Source organism: Lygodium microphyllum, chromosome 3 (assembly GCF_053477565.2).
Source record: "Lygodium microphyllum isolate KBCC chromosome 3, Lygodium_microphyllum_v1.1.10, whole genome shotgun sequence".
Taxonomy (NCBI): Eukaryota; Viridiplantae; Streptophyta; class Polypodiopsida; order Schizaeales; family Lygodiaceae; genus Lygodium; species Lygodium microphyllum.
Window position 1 is genome coordinate 21,136,048 of NC_141137.1, and position 21,149 is coordinate 21,157,196.

The 21,149-nt window shown below is 41.4% G+C and overlaps 2 protein-coding genes across 5 annotated transcripts in view; one reads left to right on the plus strand and one right to left on the minus strand.

The window, feature by feature from the left end:
- The first annotated feature begins 3,109 nt into the window (after nucleotides 1–3,109).
- LOC148038135 (aquaporin TIP2-1-like) lies at nucleotides 3,110–4,994 on the plus strand. The gene is made up of 3 exons (XM_087669330.1): nucleotides 3,110–3,456; nucleotides 3,904–4,154; nucleotides 4,531–4,994. Exons 1-3 carry the CDS (start codon nucleotides 3,324–3,326, stop codon nucleotides 4,891–4,893), a joined length of 747 nt encoding a protein of 248 aa, XP_087525456.1. The 5' UTR covers nucleotides 3,110–3,323; the 3' UTR covers nucleotides 4,894–4,994.
- Nucleotides 4,995–5,058: 64 nt separating this feature from the next.
- LOC148038136 (histone-lysine N-methyltransferase) overlaps nucleotides 5,059–21,149 on the minus strand; it is a 48,826-nt gene continuing 32,735 nt past the window's right edge. For 2 of the 4 annotated variants that reach the window (XM_087669340.1, XM_087669349.1), the window contains exons 3-7: nucleotides 16,205–16,288; nucleotides 16,026–16,080; nucleotides 6,124–6,259; nucleotides 5,994–6,044; nucleotides 5,059–5,848 (exon numbers count right to left, since the gene is read on the minus strand). In XM_087669340.1, coding sequence (XP_087525466.1) covers nucleotides 5,749–5,848; nucleotides 5,994–6,044; nucleotides 6,124–6,259; nucleotides 16,026–16,080; nucleotides 16,205–16,288 — 426 coding nt within the window. In that variant the 3' untranslated portion in view covers nucleotides 5,059–5,748. Of the gene's footprint in view, nucleotides 5,849–5,993; nucleotides 6,090–6,123; nucleotides 6,260–16,025; nucleotides 16,081–16,204; nucleotides 16,289–21,149 lie in introns of all 4 variants that reach the window. The other 2 variants (XM_087669357.1, XM_087669365.1) reach the window with 2 other exon arrangements.

Sequence of the window (21,149 nt, forward strand, 5' to 3'; positions counted from 1 at the left end):
AATCTTTCTTAGTTTTATTCTTTTTACTATGATACCAGTGTCATGTGCTTGCATGGAGGCATCCTTTAGCAGCACAATTTAGTCTTTTGAGATGATTCTTCCTCGGTCATCACTCTTTCGAATAACAAGAGATTTGCTATCTAGACTTTCTCGGGCCCACTTCGCAATGGATCATCTTGCCCATTCCCTTATAACGATACGGAATTAAGGATCCTAGTTGACTGAAGGGGTCAATTTCTCCTATAATCTGACGGAGCAAATTTGTGAGAAGCTCTCGGCTTATCGAGACCACCCTACCTTAGGGTGGATTCGTCAAGAATCACGCTCTCCAGCTTCCCTCGGTTGAGTAGTTTTTGTTATCTACTTATCTAACATATTTAAGTTGTATACATTAAACCAATTTCCTTAATTAGTCCTTTAAATCATAATGTTTGTTTACATAATTTAAAATCACAACACAAATAATGAAAATAAACCCTTTGAAAGACAACTTCTTCATTAAATAAAACTTCGTATACAAGTGTTCACTTCCGCCCATATGGAAGAACGGCATGAAGGTCATTATTTGTCTAAGATTTCCGTCCCTAACTAGTGCCGCGAACTTAGGAAACCCATCTTAAGTCACATAGGAGCTTGGTTGATTCCTAAGAGTCTAAGATTTCTGTCCCTAACTAGTGCCACAAACTTAGGAACTCCATCTTAAGTCACATAGAAGCTTGGGTGATTCCTAAGAGTCTAAGAGTTTACCGGCCAGAGTCCCTTACCACACTCAACTCCTCTTGCACAAGGACTCTCTACAGAGCGACCTCTCACCATCGGGGTCGGTTCAAAAACTCTCCAAGGCGGCAATTTGTTTCCCCCTTGAAAAGGGACCCACAACTAGCCTTAGGGGAGGTCATTTTACATAATTTATAAACACAAAAAAAAACTCTCAATACAACATTTTATTTTTTCAATGTTTTCATGCAAAAAGAAACGATTCTTAATGCAACTTTAATGTCTCCATGATTTATAAATATAAGGGAACTATGCTTAATGCTACTTTTATCTTTCCGTGATTTTTAACATGATTTATAAATGTGAAGAGAACTTATTCTTGATGCAACTATTCGTTTATAAGGATCTTAAGGTAATTGTTCAAGGCAATGTTATGTAATTTACCCTAGCTCCGAATAATATAATTTTGACTTAATAGTCATTACATGTTTTATTTGCATGTTTCTAACCATGTATTGAATGAGCATTTAATTTACGAAAGAACCTAATCTTATGGAGTGTGAGATGGCATGTCAACCACGTTTGTGATGGTATTAGTAGCTCCCACTCTCCTCGCTCTAGAATATCTCCTCTTGGGGGCCATTGCGGGAAGGCATCCATAGTACTAGCTCGGAACTTGGGTGGCCTTAAGCTCCAGATATATTTTATGGGTCCTTGTGGAATTGTGATCTAACTAGGGAGAAAGGACTTTTGTCAAAACTATCGTACTAGTCTAGTGATTCAGGTATGTCCTTTGTTCTCAATTCCCCTCTCTCTTTACTCTTCCTTACCCATATCCTTCTCTACCTCTTCAACTCTCTTCCTTCTCTTCTTCTCCTCACCTCTTCTACTTTCCTTCTCCTCCTCTTCTCTGCACCTCTTCTACTCCCCTTTTCTCCTCTCTCCCACTCCTCTTCTACTCTCCTTTTCTCCTCTCTCTCACTCCTCTACTCTTGCTCCTACCTTCTTCCCCCTCTCCTCTCCCTTCTCTCCTCCTTTTCACTTCTTATTCTTCTCCTCTCCCTTCTTTTCACTTCTTCCTCTCTCCTCCTTCCTTCTCCTTCCACTTCTTCTTCTTCTTCTTCTTCTTCTTCTTCTTCTTCTTCTCTCTCTCTCTCTCTCTCTCTCTCTCTCTCTCTCTCTCTCTCTCTCTCTCTCTCTCTCTCTCTCTCTCTCTCTCTCTCTCTCTCTCTCTCTGTGCAACAACTGGGAGTGTAGAAAAATGGTATTAGCTTTCTACTAATGCTTATCACTAGCTTATACAAGCTTTAGGCTAAGGCTTAAGCTTTGGTCGTCGATCCCTTTGATCGCTTCTCCTCCTCTCATCTACGATGCTGAGCATTGATGTGAGTACCCAAGTGGTGGCATGAAAGCCTCTGTGTAATTGCACAATGGTAGGTCAAGGTTTGTTGATGAGATCAAGGGTGGCAACGATTGTTAAGACTAAGTGATGGTGAAATCTTCATTATTTTCTTTTCTTCTTTTCTTTCTGAAGGTTCCCCCCGCCCCCTGCATACGAATTCACGTGAAGTGGGGGAGGAACAATACATAGGGAGTAGATGTAAGAACTAGCAAAGAGGCGCTTTCTATTTTGGCTCGTAGTAATGTAGTGATTAGTTAGGTAGCTTATGGAGGCAGGGCTTTGACATGCTTTTGTGTAGGTGGACAAATTAGAGGTCGTGAATACTCTAGATGGAGGGTAGCAAGAGAATTGGCAAAGTGATCCTAAAATGATAGAGACCTCTCTTTTCTAGCACATTTAAAACATTTTTAATTTCCTCTTTTTTGCTTATATGGGAAGGACTAACCTTCATTTTTTGGCTTTAGCCTTTAATTGACATTTGGAAATGACTTCCCTTTGGCCCTTGCCCATTTATGGGTGGGTAGTAGGAAAAGGACTCGTAAGGATTGCAACACCCTTGCGAATGAGATTAGGAATGAAACGGACAAAAAAGGACCCCAGCCATCAAGAAAGACCGTGCTAAGAAAATTTTCACCCTTCCAGAAGTTATCCCAGGCAAGACGACGGTAATATTGCGTCTTTAAAAAAGAGGTGTCACTAAAAGTGCCCCTGCCCTTCTAGACTAGACTCTAGCGATGGCACATACATGTGTGATACACACATGTGGGCCCTGACGAGCGACATATATCTGAAGCCATGTTGGACGAGCTGACGTGGACGTGCATGCATAATTTAATAAGCGTTGTCTCTTCTCCTGTTTTTTCTTTTTCTTTTGTGGACCTTCTTGAGTGAGGTCGGCGTGGGGCGGCGAATGGGGACGAGCGAGCAATCCACGTTGCCAGAAGCTACTTAGTACAGCGGCCAGCCAATTCGTCTACACATGCGAGAAGAATCGGAATCCAAAACCTTTCGGGAGAGTGAAGCCAAGCTAGTCTTTTTCGATCCTTCGGGGTGTTTTATTTTGCCAGCCTTTAAAGCTTACAAGCAGAGCAGTTGATCCTCGTAGGAAAAGCTCTTCTGGCCTGCAGCTGACTCTTCGTGAGTGAGTGAGTGTGCGTGCAAGCGAGCCTGCACTCAGAAGTGCATGCTTTGGGTTTGAGCAGCTATGGCTTACTCGGATATCTCTGTTGGTTCCTTCCAAGACTTGTCCAACTCCTCAGTATGGAAATTTGTCCTTGCTGAGTTCATCTCCACCCTTATCTTCGTCTTCGCCGGTGAAGGATCGGTGGTTGCTTATGGTATCGTACTCACTCAAACAGTCACCAATTCTCGTAAACCTGACACCACTCACAATCACAAGTAGTGTATATGGCTCTTCTTCACTGTATTTGCAAGACACTAGTTTTTTCCGGTGAAGGATCACTGGTTGCATACGGTATCATACTCCCTCAAACAACCCACTCAGTCACTAATTCTTGGAACTTCACACCACTCACAATGAGAACTACTGCATGTGGCCCTACTTCACTACATTCACATAACATTAGTCTAAATTATATGGTCTATTAATATTAATACCAGAAATCAATGCCTTATGATTACTTCGTAGTCAATGTGAATGCTGTTTACAGGATTGAGCTTCAAAGTACAAACAGACATGAACTTGAGATTGTTCATTGTATGCATATGTATTTGTTGCATTACAATTGCAAACACTTCCTAAGCCAAATGTTTGCTACATGCAGCAAGGTTAACAAGTGGAGCTGATCTCACACCGGCTGGTCTAGTGGGGGTTGCAGTTTGCCATGGGTTGGCCTTGTTTGTGGCTGTTAGCGTTTCAGCAAACATTTCTGGAGGCCATGTCAACCCTGCTGTAACCTTCGGTCTCCTGCTAGGGGGACACATTGATCTCATTCGAGGCATTCTCTACTGGATTGCACAATTGCTTGGGTCAGCTGTAGCATGTGGCCTGCTGTTGTTTGTGACTAATGGAATGGTAAACCTTGTTTTGACAAAATCCTTTTCCCCCCAAGTCTAGAATGTTCTTACTAATTGAAATTTTTTGAAGCACAGCCACCCTGCTGGTAATGGGGCATTTGTAGCCTGCCTAGCCTCAAAGCCCCAATAAGTGTACTTCATGAAGGATGCATCTTTCATTCCCTGACTATAGATTCCCCACATTACATGGGATGCTGGATTGTTTTACTGTAGTGCAAGCGTACAGGATATTAGTTTTAATTTGAATATCTGCCTATTTACACCTTACAATACTTAAATATCCTAAAGCATACTTAGGCAAGCAAAGTTGTGCTTATACTGCACAATAGCTTTTCTTCTAACTGAAAACTTCTATTATGCATGTTGTTCTACAGACTACATCACCACATGCTCTTTCAACAGGGGAGCCAGGCTATGGGGCACTCATTCTAGAAGTGGTCATAACTTTTGGGCTGGTGTATACTGTTTACGCAACAGTAGTAGACAGCAGGGGAAAAGGGAATGTGGGTATTATAGCACCCTTGGCTATAGGGTTGATTGTGACAGCAAACATCTTATTTGCAGGAGCCTTTGATGGAGGTTCCATGAACCCTGCTCGCTCTTTTGGACCTGCCTTGGTTTCTGGGGATTGGTCCAACCACTGGATCTATTGGGTGGGGCCCCTAATTGGTGGGGCTATTGCTGGCCTTGTATATGACAACATTATGCTCAGCTCTTATCAACCTGTTGATGAATAGCAAAATCGCCTCCTGGCACCCACGCCTTCAGCAACATTTTTTTTTTTAAATGTTCTCCCCTTCTCCATATAGGATGGTTTCATGAACAGCACAGTTTTGACTATCACGTGTAGTTGTGCTCATTACATATTCCACTTTGTGACAAATTTTAGATAATCTCTTATCTTGTCATTAATACTAGCCCCCCCCAAAAAAAAACCCAACAAACAACTCCATGTCCCTACATAGTGTACATGGTGTCAAAAGAGTGGTTATTTTTGTGAACTTCCATGTTGCTGTTCCCCATTCGAATGTTGCATTCTTGGTGGTTGTGTATCTATTAGTCCCACCAACTTCCTATCAAGCCTTATAACAATAGTGCTGTTAAGAGCTCTGCAAGATTAGCTATCAGGTTCTTTTTTGTCTCTGACCTTGTGTTATTTTTGAAATTTAACTTGGTTTGTCAACATAATCTGGTACATCTACATACTGACTTAGCAGTTACTTGATTGTACAAATTAAGCAGTGCTACCATAATATATTTGCATGACATATGTAAGCAAAACTCCAGACACATTGTATGTCACACACTGTGGCAGGTGACTTAGCAGTTACTTGATTGTACAAATTAAGCAGTGCTACCATAATATATTTGCATGACATATGTAAGCAAAACTCCAGACACATTGTATGTCACAAACTGTGGCAGGCCATTGAAAATCAAAGAAGATGACATAGGTGTTAATAGGATTGATGTGACCTTTGAAATTACTCTTCTATCGTTGCTCTTTCACACTCACAGTGCTGCCAAACATCACACACATGAGGATAAATCATGGCCTGCTGCATGCAGCTCATAATTCTTGAAGAAGACACTCAATTCTTTTTGAAATGATACATTGAAGCTCGAAGTTTCTTTAACTCTTCCTTGGTTTCTAGCATCAGATGATCGACATACAAGCACATAGCTGCACAGCTGCCAACATCACAAGCATCAAGCACTTCGCGAATACAAAGCTTGTTTAATCATGAGAAAGTATACTGATTAATTAGTTAATTCTACTAAGGAAAGATAGTAGTACGCCATTGCGTAAAAAGCAATGCGGCAAAGAAAAACTTACCAAGAAGGGCCAAATGGCAGCCAAAATACATCCCAATGCATCTTCGATAACCTGAACTCCAAAAGGATAATGAACTAGTGCAACGTTTTATCAAACCTAACATGCAAATTAATCATCAGTATGCTGTTACCTTTGCATTTGAAAAAGCCAAAATATGGCCAATCCACATCCAGCCACAAAAGTCACCCAAAGGGAAAAGTGGTGGCTCGATCTTTCCCTTACAATATTCCATGCAGTGCAAGCATATACCACTGAAGTACAAACATCTACCAATCCCAAAAGGAACTCCGATTAGACACCAGCATGAGAATCTTCTAAAACAAGATTTTGTTCCCCCTAGAATAAAGTTGAATAGTTCAAAAATGCAATATGTGCATACTTTGTCAAGTTTTCTTTACAATCCAAGTTGGTTCCTTGAGCAGCTTTGTGGTATTAAACATGGTGATACTGTATGGCACACCTAACTAACAATGAAGGGATTGGAGACCTCTTGCCAACCAATCTACCTCCATGTACCACCCTGTGCCATTAGAAGGATAGGATTGCCTGAGTCGAGAAGCTCTCTTGTCACTGTTATGCATGTCTTGATGTGAAACATAAGCTAATAATATGCCTCCTCTTTAGGTGAGGTACCATCTTTTTTTATCACCAAAGGAATCCAGTGGTGAATCACTGGGTTTAATAAAGCCCCTTTTCTAAATAACCATTAGCCTTTTTACTTCTAAACATTGTGCTCTACTAAGCCTATTGTGAGGCTTAGATGTAGGATGAGCGTCCCCAAACTAATTTCTATTGGATGGTCAATCTCCCCCTGTTTAGGTGCTAACCCAGAAGGCGAATCAGTAGGTCATATGTCATTAAATCCACTTAACTCATTTTCATCATTATGCGTGTGAATAGAGAGAGTTGTTGTCTATTTTCAATGCAAATAAGTTCGTATGGTTGATCAATACTAAAGCAGATCTATATCGCAGGCCTTTCTCTGTGCATTGGCTTTTGTAGTTCAAGGGAATAAATCAAAGGAGAATTTGGCACATTATTTCACCTTGATCCTTGAACTACAATAATACTTCCATTTTTTGTAAAATCCAGGGACCTATATCTCAATTTATGCGACAGCTCTAAAAATAATTATTCTCTACCTCATCAATATCAGCCCTATTCATATAAATATTTGGAAATCAAACTTATCTTTATAGCCTTGAATCTCGATTTCCAAAATTAGTTATGTAAGTATCCTATACTCTTCTATCTTCCCCTTTTATCACTGAGACGAGCTTGTTGGGGAAGGTTAAGTTTCTGAACAAGAATGCAATTTACAAACTTGTGTGAGTGGTTAAGTCATGTATCATGTCTCTAAATCCATATATTTCAACAAATTATGTGGCCCAAATGAAGGATACCACTATCAGAAAAATGTGGAGTAATAGAAGCGAAGCCATAGGACAACTAAATACAACAAAAATATCATGTTGGCTGCATTAAATGCGGCCCGAAAATGTACCACCTCATAACAAAAATGCACTCTGGTTAGGAGCCCTGACACCCAAGATATGTACTCTGCTAACAACCCATGAATGTTGACAAGCAACATTGAATTAGCCAAAATTTACATTAAATCTGTCATGCATTTGATTTTTTTGTTTCCCTTGTGAAACTTTTTCTAGTTGTTTCTTTCTTTTAGAAACAAAACTCTTTTTTTTTTTGGCTTTCTCGAAATATACTTAACATAGGACTAGTGCATTGTCTCTTACCGAAGGGTAGTTGTGGCCTTCTAACTTTCATGAAAGGCAATTCTCCCTTGTACTTTCCCATGGGTCTAAATGTGTGCAATTCCTTTGTCTTGGCTCTACATAATGGGGATTGTAAATGCACCTAAGAGAGGTATTATCTTCATAATTGCATTGCCTCTTCTAAGGTCATAGGTGTACTTTTGAGTGTTGGATCTTCCTCTTCCTCTTCCTCTTGCTGAAAAGAGGGCTTTGTCAGTTATGCTTGTAGAGGTACTTGTAGAGTATATGCTGTTGGCTCTAATGACAGACTAGACTCCAACAATGTATTTTAACATACTTGATGTAGGAGGTGAATACCTAATATCCAGAATTTATTTTTCTCTACCCTTTTCAACGAAGTGTGCTTTCCTGGTATTCAATGTTTCCATTAAAATCCACAAATGTATTTTCATACTATCTACCAAACTTGTTAAAAGTTGAGTTGCTCAAACAATTTCATCTTCCCAATAAATTCAGCCCCTTTGGCTTCCCATTCTTGATCAGCCAGGGGCTGAACACACTCAATGTTACTCTCAGTCAGTTTTTATCAGATGTGTCTGATTTTCCATGCAGACATCTAAAAAACATATGAAAACAGGAGAATGAGATCCTATTTCATACCTGACATACTTTTTTTTTTTTTAATGGGCTGGAAAAGGCAAATAACATCACAATTTTGCCAGAAAGGCTGTGGCCTTGCAATAAGCATGCAAACACTAGACGATTTTCACCAGGAAGGTGTCACCTTGCTGTCACCTGCCTTCTCCCTGCCCCAAAACATGGAAACCTACTCATGGACTGCTCAACAGGTCAATTCAGCCTTCAGCCCCGATATTATCTGCCCCAAAGTTGAAGAGTAAGCTTTTTCTTACTATTTTTCTCCTCTCTCATCTTTTACATGTGTTGTTTTTGTCTGTCTGAAATTTCAGACTGCATCTCTCTCTCTCTCCCTCCCTCTTTCTCTCTCTTCCTCATGTGTCTTGACTCTCAAGTCTGATTGCCTAATTATGTTGCAATTTTCTTAGACTGAAGTCTGAAATCTTTATAAATTTCAAACATTAACAGCCATTTAACTCTCAAATTCAGCCATAAACTCTCAAATTCTTGAGACACTCTTTTCCCCTTTAGTATTTGCTATAAAATCTCTGAAATTTCTGATTTCACAGCTGAAATTGACATTTTAGCAAGGCTAAATTAGTTGAAAATTTTAAGTGTGATGATAAGGAAAATGAGGAGAAGGATGACAATGATGCCGATTGAGTAAAAGTGACCCAGAAGACGGGAGTAGGGAGGGTACACCCAATGCATCACAAAACAGTACAAGCTAACTATCCACTGAGGGTGTCGATGACGAGGAAAAATAGGTGATGAGGTATCCATGGGATGAAAAAGGATGGTGGTGTGGAAACAACAGCCGCCGATGGAAACAGCTTAGGATCCGCGTAAGTAGTGCTCTGCATAATGAGATGCAAAGTATGCTACATGCTGAAGAATGCTCATGCAGCAGGTGCCACTTAGACAATGTCCCTCGTGGAAAAATTGTTCACTTGCCCAAGCACCCTAGTACAAGGATAATGTAATCATGCAATGCAAAGGGTAAGGTATAACAGGGGGAAGAAGCCGATGTCGAAGACAAAGTGCTAAAGCCTGTAGAATACCAAGAAGAGTAGGAATCCCCTCTCAACCTGGATGTAGATGCCGAAGAAGGAAGAGGAGCCTGATGTCGGTCTTCATATAGTATCAAAAACCATAAGGAATGAAAGAAGATGAAGTGGATAAAGTGGATGAAGCACCCCGCTAGAAAAGCAAGATAGAAGTCATCGCCATGATAGCATCGAGAGAGATGCTGCACGATCCGCCTTGGAAGGGGAAACCGCCATGTTGAAAGAAGAGCAAGCACTCCTAGGATGATGAAACCATAAAAGGAACGGTGCACATCCCCACGTCTCTAGCCCAAGGAGGACCAAAGCAATTTGCAAGTTAGCCCTACACTGAAAGACAAAACCCTGCAAAAGAGATGAGAATCTGCAAACACAGAGGTTAGTAGTGAGATGCTTCAAAGAAAAACAAAACAGAAAGAAAATCTAACTCAAAATAAATGCAATGAATGTGTATATGTGTGAGGAAATGTAGCGGAAGACAAAAAAATGGAAAAACTAAGGATAATGAATCCTATGGGCCCAACTCTAAGAGTGCGAAAAATGAATGCTAGACTGACCTAGGGTATCCGAAAGGACCTAGAGGCATGCGAGTCAAAGAAGGTGGCTACCATCGCGTATATCCAGTAGCAGGGCTCTGCCAAGGGAATGCCTGACGAGGTGGAGAAAAAGGTGAGATGGATGCATGAAGTGCAATGGGATCGGAACCTATAGACCAATCAGCCAATCCCTCATGGGTAGTGAAAGAAAGGGGCCGCTGAGGTTGTACTCAAGCCACATGTCCAACAGCAGCAACAACGGGTGCTAAAGGAGCACATAAAGCAGGAGCGGAGGGCATAGCCCCACTGGACTGTGTAGTCGCAGTGGTCTGCAGAGGCTTTTTAGGTGGAAGACCTTGGGCCTTGGAGTGACACTCCTCATCCACATGGCCTGCTCTCTAGCAATGTGTGCAAAACCGGTATTTTTTAGGGAGTTGCTGCCAGAGAGGTCTAGATTCTTTGGTTCCATCTGAGGAAGAGAAGTCACCCTTTGATTAGCTTGCCTCCGTATCTAGCAAGTTCTTGCCACTAGTGGTTGTCCCTCCCGACGAAGAGGCAACCAAACCCCTTTGCTCTGAATAAGGTTGTGATGAGGATTTTTTGTGGACTTGATCATACAGCCTCGCGTAACGCAAGAACTGGCACTCAAACTTGTAGAAGGTTGGCAATCTAGGTTGCGAGATTATGTGTTGAATGAAATTGAACGGGCAACTTATTGAAGAAGAATCTAACCTGATCGTCATCTGACTTTGGAGAGCCAGTAGTGGCGAACTCGGCAAGTAACCGCCTATATTCAACCAGCTCGACTTTCAGATCATCCCCTTCCTTAATAGAGAACTCTTGAAGCTCAAAGTCGAGATTGATACGCCGAGTACGATCACAAGCCGCATAGCCGTCGAGAAGGTGACTCCAATACTCTGACGCGAACGAGAAGTGCTGCAACTGAGAGTGAAACTCAAGAAGCAATCCTTGCATCAGCTCAACGTTGGCTGTGGCATTGCGAGCTCTCCATTGACAGATGTAATCAGGATGAGCTAGTTGATGGTCCGACACAGGCTATAGACCAATGACGAGGTCCCAAAGACCTTGAGACTCAAGCACTTGTTACTTGAAATTAGACCAAGTGGTGAAATTTGACCCGTTAAAACGTATCTTATCCGTGAAGGCATTCTTGGCTGTTGCAATAGGAGTGGTAGTGCTCGAAGATGGATAGTGTGAAAAAGTGTAGTGTGGATAGGATGGGGGAGTGTACACTTGAGAATGGGCCCCAGAGTGCCCACCAAGCATGTGTGTATTGTACAAGGTGGATCCATAGGTAGGGATGGGTTGACTAGGCATGGGTATGGTAGCCACATGAGGAACCCAAGGAGCTGGGACGGGAACACGGTGAGCAGAAGATGGGAATCCCTGTGTAGGTGTAACCCAAGGAGAGTGTGAAGACGCAACATAAGCTAAGGATGGAAACCCTTTCGTATGAGTGATCATGGGAGATGTGAAGCTGGGGATAGTGAGGGGGATGCCCATCACAGTCATCCCAGGAGTTATGGGTGTGCTCATGTGCTGAAAGGTGAGAGGCACTTTGTTAAAGGGTGGCATTTTCCCTAACGAAGTACCATGGTGCAAAGAGGTAGAGAATGGGGTGGAGAAGAAAAAGGTGCTAGGAGCGGAGATGAAAGATCCAACCCCTAGGGTGTGTGATGCAGATGTGGAGTGTAATCCAAGGTTTTGAAAATATGATGAGAGGTGTGATATAGAAGAGGGCGGGATGGGAGGGAAGTGAGAAGTGTGTGTGATATACTCAAATGAAACAAAAGCTATAGATGTACCTGAATTTTGTCTGCTTCGTGAGCCCCTTCTATTGAAGTTCACATACGCAAAGCCATCCGGATCCTGTACCTCAAAAGAAGAAACAGGCGAGGGTTTTGATTCATGCAACACAAAAGAATTGTACGAACCTAACATTGAACCTGGCTGAGATGATGAATATGGATCGCCAAATGTTCCGAATGCTGCATGTCCTCCATGATCGGAGAGGTGGCCAGCCTCACCAAACGGTCCGGATGTGGTAGCAAAACTGATAGGAGGGGTGTAAACATCACCATACTTGTTGCGATAGTACTCCTCAAAGTCCTCTGTCATGTTACTGAAATCTGGTGAAGGTGGGGTGTCGTCCTCCTCACCGAGTCCATAATGCCGTCTCAAGGCCTCCAATGATGGAGAAGCCTGATAAGACATCATAAGAACTGGAGAAGAAGGTGTCTGGGACATTGTGATTCGGTTATGAATCGTATTGTGTGCCTCGCACAAAGACTAGCTCTCCACAATATCCGCAAGATACTCTTTACAAGAGCACCGGCTCTGATACCATGTGAAGGAAACTGCTAGGGTTTGCACTGAGGACATACAGAGTGTATGACCACGACAGAAACACAAAGAGACAGACACAGACACAAAGGGAAAAACTCAAACCCTAAACCCAAAACTCAAAACTCAAACACAAACAGAAGAAGGGAGAGAGAAAACACAACTCTGAAGTGAATGAATGCTGTAAATGAATGTAAGAGTGTACAGTGTGCTCAAGGGCAGAGCAATGTCGAAGTGCGACGTCCACTGAAGACGGATCCCAAGTCTGTGACCACCAGTCAGAGTGTAGGAGTGCTGAATAGTGAATGGCAGCAGACTGGTCACCAAAACGCAGTAGTCTGGAGTCTGGAAACTGGTAAACGCAGCAGTGTACCACCGATCGGAGGCTGGAAACTGTGCATAGTCTACTATAAACAGCAGGCTGAAACAGTGTCTGAGAGTGTCAAGGCCTGCAATGCTAAAAACGCAGGCTGCCTAACCCTGGAGATGATGGACAGCAGGCTGAACAGCAGTCTGGGACAGTCTGGAGCAATCGCCAGCAGGTGAGAGCTGTCGCCTACAACAATGGACAGGCTGAAGATAATGTGGCTACAGTCGATGATGGCTGGACAGCAGATGGAGGCGGGCTGCAGGCTGGAAACTGGGTGCCAACAACAGCAGAGGGTGTGTGGGCTGGCGTAACCTGCAAACAAGGATGATGGCTGAATGGGGGTCTATTTATAGATGTGGAAGGGCGCCCCAAAAATTAGGGTTTCCACTGAACTCTCTCGAACCGCTCCCCGTTTTATGGTTTTACTCTAAAAGAGCATTTTTAGTGTGTTTTGGGGTTGTTTAAGAGGCTAATCAGCAAGTAATGCATATTTTAGCTTAACAACCCATCTGCGTATGATGTATGATTGCCGTATGAAAAAGCTATGCTCTCAGTTACTGCATGCTCAACTAATTTACTTCATTGCATGTTCCTTCTTTTACTCATTGAATGAAAACAAAGGTTTACTAATAGTCACATTGTGTTACTAATAGGATGGAGTCTGCAAGCGCTGTCCACTGCAGCACTTGGAACCCAAAGCATTGCCTCTGGTCTTGTGAGGCAGCACAGGTGGTGTGGAGAGGAGCATACCACATTCTTTGTCATGTGGCACCTAGCCTGGGTTTTAAATCCTGTGGGGCTGTCTACTGGCAGGCAGTTAGCCACGGCCACCACATACTATATGAGGCGGAGATGCATGATACCATTCTTCTTATCAAGGTATGTGCCTATGTTGTGGTTAGTTTGGAGGCACTACCCATCCAAGAGGTACTAGAGCCAACAGCTGAGCGGTCGGAGGTATGGGAGCCTCACAATTTGGCACATCTAGAAGGCACGTTGTTGGTTGGTTCTGGGTGGTGGCGAGTGTTTGTCTGAGACTTTGGCAGAGCTCTGGACCTCAATCATCCACTCCCTCCATGGTCACTTGGATCAGATGCAGGGTGACTTTCGAGCTCATGAGGAGCTCCGATACCACTTCTTACATACCTAGGGTGGTCATGATCTATTCTTTGTGATGCAAGCAGGTAAACCCCAGGTGGTGTTACTCTCCTCCTCCATGGCTTCTATCCCCCATTCACCCCAGACCCCCTTAAGAGGCTTGTATATATAATCCCACTATGACTTTGTATCAGCTCCACCTAGGCTGTTGAGCACATGTACTTCACTGTAGAGTCTTCTGAGAACAAAACTGGAATAGATGTGGTAACACCCCATTCGCATCTAAAAATCTGTGGCAATAGGAGGAAGCAATACCATGCTTTGCCAATTTTTGTCCAACAGTACTTCCACAATGGATCTCCCAAAGAAAAGCCTTTGCTTCAAAGGCAATTTGTTTTTCCAAATTTTACTCACATTGGATTTCCACCAACCCAATGGTTATCCATGAGTCACAATTCATTCCTATGCTTATCAACCCAAGGTGGATGCAAGATGCTCCTATACACTTTTATGGAGGATATTTGTTTCAAAGAGACTGGATGGCATCCAAAGGTATTGTGTTTTAAATTCCAATACATCATTCTATCATCTTCAATCACAATAGGCATGGGCAAAAAAGGATGCAACATATGGCTGAGTTTTCTCCAAATGGGTTGATGGTGCATATCAAGTGCATGGGCCTGACATGCAACTAGGAAAGATAATACCTGGCCCTCCTCATTAACCAAATCATCAATGTATCTGATTCCCAAATTTAGAAGATCATAGAATTTGACTGCTCTTGAATTGCCAATGGTTCTTCAAGCACAGCAGCCCAATGTATGCACTCTTTTCATAGAGAAATACCTTATAAATGAGGCCTACCTGAACATTGAACATAAGTCAATAGTTGCTTCTGATCTTGTCTCAAATGAATGGAATAAGGACAGCCTGGAATTTTCACCTTGAAGTAACCCAATACCACTTCCCAACGGTCAGTAATCCAATGCCCATATGCCTCAGTTTACATATTCACACACACGGCTGCCTCAGTTTAGATATTCAGCAGCAGTGTAGCTTTCTTGGCCAGCACATGAAAGTGAATATTAAGTATATTCAAACCCCCAAGAATCTTGGGAATACATATAAGTCTATCTTCAACCGTCATAAAGCCTTGCAATCTGTGTGAGTCTTCTAAAGAAGCTCCATTGCTTGCAATGTAAAGTCATCAACATCCTTCCATGTCCGGATCAAGGGTAGCAAATAAAATTGTACATAGGCCACAACAATGGCTTGAACTATACTAAACCTCAATGCAATGGCCAGTTTAGAACTTCCAATACCAGCTGTTTCTTGATTGTTGAATTCCATTTAATTGGATATCCAAGATGCCTAGCAATCTCATATGGCTGCAAAATCTGCCCCAGCCAAAGCAGAGGATGCCAACACATTGTTTCAATTGCAAAATCTTGGACTTTAGCAAGATTAGTGTGTCATCCTGCTGCCAAGCCAAAAGCAAATAATATGTCCATCAAAATTTCAACATCTTGAGGGTCATTTTTAAGCATTAAAAAAAATCATCGGCATAGCTTGGGGCATGGAAGGTTTGGCACTTGGTAAATGCAGCTCATGCAACATCCCTGCATCTGTAAGTTTTTCCACATACAACAACAGCAGATGAGTGGCAATAGCATAAAACAATGCACTCGGAGGGCAACCCCATCTTATAGATTCACCCATTGTCCAGGGCATCAAGAAATACTTCCCAATGATGCATTGAGAAGTTGCTTCTGAATAAACCAAGAAAAAATGTTGACTAATTTATTCTAAAATCCCATTCCCCATATCGCATGTAGGATGGAATCCCACTACATAGTATCAAATGCGTTTGGACATCCGCACACCACCAGCACCACTACTACCAGGAATGCTGCTGCAATTACTATTACACCCCCCCCCCCCAACCAACACACACACACACACACACACACACACACACATGGAGAGTTTGATCTTGGTACTTCACCTCTTCTGCAATTGATTTTCGATTCTAAGTCATTGGGTTTCATGAAAAGTGGTGCCCACTCTTCAACTTCGCATGTTCACATGAAAGCCTCTACTAGGCAAAGCAGTCTCTATACATCATTCTTTTTCATAATTAATAAACTATCCATTACAAATGGAGAGAGAATCCTTATTATCATTATATAGTGAAAAACTTTATGAGCTTAAGTGTGTGAAAGAGGGAAAACCTGTAATCACAATAGTTACTGCATTGACATCCTCCATAAAGTACGAATGGTATTTCTGATAGTTAAAATAATAGCCCTCTTAGTTTTGAATTTGATTGCAAGCACATCAATCACAACTACTTTGTGATATTAACCCAATGAGAAGGTGATTGACACAAAATAAGACAGTAGAGCATTACAGTTTCCCATGGCGATGAAGCTTGCCAGTATGCTGAAAGCGCAAAAAAAAAGCTAAATGCACCGGTCAAGGCACAAAAAGTTCCCTAGAACAGAAACAGCATCATGAGATGTATCAATATAGTATCAACATAAAAAGTGCAAGAGCTAAAACCATTTTAAGTTCACAAGAGGGAAGTACTCCCAAAATTATGAAACTTAATGCTTTTATGTGCAGGCATGTATTGAACAACAGTGCTTAATTATACTTTTGTAAGCATTGCTTCTATTATCTATACAGCAAATAGTTGAAGGAAACTCCAAAATGAAAATGAAACCAAATATGAAAACGTAAATGGAAAACAGCAAGTTCTGAGAAGAGGGAACTGAAGACCACTGTACTGCCTCTAATCAATTATTCGCTCCCATATACTTTCTTAGCAACATCTCTTTATTGGACATCCCCGTGGAAACCAACCCTCGTAAATTAACTATGACTAAGATGTCAAATAATCTTTATGATCATATCAATACCCCCCAAAAAAAAATTTGATGACCCTCTGGATAAGGAAAAACAGCATTATCTGCATAGGAACTCCTAGTCTTAGGTCTTGTGCATGCACTATGGCAACTGATTTTTGTGATTTATTTTGTACAAGAGTGGAAATGATACTTTTATTTCCAGTGTAAATGGCTCAATCACAAGCAAAAACGGCCCAAAAACACCACACTTATCTTGCGTAGAAACATTCAGTTCATGGGTTTGTGCAAGGCTGTGGAAACAACCACTTACTCAATAAATGAACATTTTATACTTTTATTTCCAGTGTAAATGGCTCAATCACAAGCAAAAACGGCCCAAAAACACCACACTTATCTTGCGTAGAAACATTCAGTTCATGGGTTTGTGCAAGGCTGTGGAAACAACCACCCACTCAATAAATGAACATTTATTATTTTACATAAAAATTAAGGTTGAATTTGTACACAATCTAACACTTGGTTGGAAGAGAAGAGTTAGAAGTGAGGGAGAGTGGGAGTGTGGAGGATGGATGGAGGTGAAGAGTTAGAAGAGAGTGATAGGTGGCCCAGAAGCCTTCCTCCCCATGCACCATCCACTTGGCACCTGTACCATTACCACCTTAATGTATGCAAGTCGTGGCTCCCCCTGCCCCCTTTAAAAAAAACTCTATAAAGAGGCCACCTCTTCTCATTCATCATCATCTCCTCACAAAGTTTGCATTTCCATGCTGAAATTTTGAGAGAGACTAAGAAGACGGTAAGAGAGGTTCAAGCCTTGACCATCACCATCTGTCCCTCCCTCCATCCACACCAAGATCAGCTCCAACTTGACTTGAATCAGCCCTCTGTGGAGATCTAAGAAAATCATCCTTACCAATTCACCATCTCCATTTTTACCTTCTGCTATCATCAATTTTCAGCTCCATTATGCTTCCTTTTCATCACTCATCATCAAACCCACCTTTTCCTCTCATTGTTCATGCCATAAATCAGGTTACTCTCAGCACAAAAGCCAGTCCTTGATCGGCCCAAATCATTCCTCTTATCATTAACACACCTCAGCTCCTCTTTAGTGTCCACTATTTGCAAAAATCTAGTCATTTTCACTGGTAATTCTCAGCTAGTCTTGATCCTCTTCTTCCCCACCATCAAAGTTGATTTTCCCTCATCTATTGCATCCTCTTCTCAAACAGGGTGGTTAAAACCTGATCAAGCACTTAATTAGAGCAATTAACAAATGAACATAAACTGAAGTGCACACTTTATCATGACATTCTTGGACATTGGACACACTATTGGCCCCAAAATTGGCGCCCCTTGTGGTATTTCTTTAATTTGTAATGCTATTAGATGGAGTACAACCAAGATTTCACCATCTTCTCTACTAATCCAAAAGCCCCTTGCTGTCACAACCAATAAGCAAACAATTCCAATAAATTCCCCCTTGAAGACTTGCACAAATGGAACCACAAACTAGCCAAATCCTACCCCAAATCAAATGGGATGGGCTAGTATCTAAAATCCCTAACAATTCCTTGAATTTTAACTACTGATTTCAATGTATGATTCCCCTTTTGCCAACATGGGTCCCAAGGTGGTTGCTAAACCCTAATTTCTACATAGAATTAGGATTTACAAAAGAATTCTCACTGCTGTCCACCACATCTAATTGAGAACACCTTCAATTGATTGAGAGAGGCTTGAGATACTCAAGGAATAGGTTGGAGAAGGTGAGAGAATGTTGAGATGAGTCCTGTCAAAAGTACTATGTGTATCCACCATGTGCCTTACAACATTGTACATTTGATCATTGAGTTAATCAAATGATACTAGCAAGAGCAAAGGATCTCAAAAATTTCAAGTCCCAGTGACAAATCTTTCCCTTGAAATCCCTACAATCATCCTCAATTGCACTGAATTGTACCAAGAAAAAATATACTACACTAGAATTTTTGTAAGGCATCACAGTCACAACATTGGCCATTGTTGTCAACTACACTAGAATTTCTATAAGGCATCACAGTCACAACATTGGCCATTGTCGTCTAACCATGCCATATGCCCCACACTTGCTGAAAATTTCCAGCCAGCATAAAATTGAAAATAGTCCAGAATTGTCGCTATTAACTGATTGGATGCATCCATAACTCATGTTTCTCAACTATTTAGACGATACAACCATAGTAAAGCATAAAATCAGCATAAACTATGGCTAAAACTGTCAATGGCATTCACTAACATGCTGTTGTCCATAGAACCAGCTGAAAACCATTCAAAACTGAGCACAAACTGATCATGAACTGATTGTATGCTGACCTGAAAATTGAGCAAAAACAATGCTGCAAATGTGATCCCAAGTTGATCGCAAGTTGAATGCAAAAACTAATCAGAAATTGATGCATAACTAATCCAAAAGTGACCATAAAATGATCCCTAACTGATCATGAACTGAGCTAATACTGATCAGAAATTGATCCTAAACTGATGAATAAACTGATGCAAATGTATAGTCGAAGAGCCGTAGTAACAACCATCAACATCTCCATACATCTCACAGTGACTAGTACACTAAGTAGTGACCTCATGGCAGACATATTGTTAGCACGGTACCTTGGATACATGCTGAATATATCTGAGATCCATTACATACAAGAGCTGTCCATAACCAAAGGAGTGGAAGTGTTGCTTCCACCTTGAGCATCAAGCACTACTCTAGATCCCTGCTCTACTCAACTTGATTAAGTCCTAGAGTCAGGTCTAATTGGAAGGCATCTAGGTAAAGCTCCAACAACTAAGGATGGTTTGTCAAGTCATCCTTTTCCATCCACTTTGCATCCATTGGTGAGCAGTTCTGAAACTTCACCAAATATCTCCTAGAAATTTTACCTCTAACATTTCTTTCCTTCATGTGCCAAAATCTACACAAGTACAAAGATCTCATCTAGCTTCTCAACCTCAAGCTAAATTTCAACAGATACATCCTCTAGCACATCACCACAAAAATGCCTCAACAAACTAATATGAAAGGCATTGTGTATCCACCAATGTGGAGGTGATTTCAGCCAATATGCAATATCACTAATCCTCTCCAACACTTGAAAGGGCCCACAGTATCTCATACTTAACTTCGAATACAATCTTTCTCTTCCTTTCATCTTCTTCATCCTTGCCTTTTCAAAACGCAACAATACATAATCGTCCTCTGCAAAGCACGTCTATGGCGATCAACTGCCTTCTTTTGCTTTTCCTATCATCTCTGAAGTGCATACTTTATCTTTGCATAGGTTGCGTCCAAGCTTTCCACATAGCAGTCAACCTCAAAGATCTTATTCTTAGTGTGCAAGATAGGTGGTACCTTCTTGCCATCATCAACAACCTCAAATGGAGCTTTGCCAATGGAACTATGCACCGTATTATTATATGCAAACTCTACCAATGGTAAATACTAGTCCCACTATGTCTTATGATCTGATACATAGCACCTCAAAAGACCTAACATTTTGGAATTTTCCTCTTCAAACTGACCCTCTGTCTATGGATGGAAGGATGATGAGAATTTCAGCATAATACCCATATTCTCAAACAATCCCTTCCAAAATAATCTAGCCATCCGAGAATCTCGATTATTGACGATCGACTCTGACATGCCATGATAATTAAAGACACATTACAAAAATAACATGCCATATGATCAGTCTTTATCTTTTTCCTCACCATAATGAAATGGGCTTGTTTGCTGAACGTGCAAATGATAGTCTATATCCCATCATTTCCTGTAGGTGTCCTAGGAGGCTAAAAAATAAAGTCCATAGCAATGCTCTGCCAAGGCCTATTTGAAATAGGCAAAGGCTGCAACAAACCCAACATCTTTTGCCTATTATACTTCGCTTTCTCACATATGATGCATGTCCTAACAAACTCCTCTACATCATGCCTCAAAGCTTGCCAATTAAAAAAAATGCTCCATTGCCTTAACTGTGGTATCAATACCTTTATGTCTTGCATACGAAGGAGCCTGACTTTCAGTGATCACTCTAGACCTCAATTGCTTTGTAATACACAACATTATCAGAAACCCATCCCTAAGCACAAAGTGCTCATGCCTCTGGCCATTGCAAAGCTAATCATAAACATTAGAAAAATCCGAATCAGCAGCATATTGTTCCTTTATGACATCCAACTCAATGTGATAGACCGTGTTGACGGTTGAAATTTGTGGCTTACATGACAGTACATTAGCCACAACATTCTTTTTACATTAATGTATACAATCTGAAAATGAAACAGGGACGGAAAATTTACCCACCTTATGTGTTTCTCTGATAACTTTGTTTGCATCAGAAAGTACCTCAATGATCTGTCTACACTGTAAAATCAACCCCTAACAAATAATGTTTCCACATAGACAATGCATGAATTACAACCAAGAGCTCTTTCTCATAGACT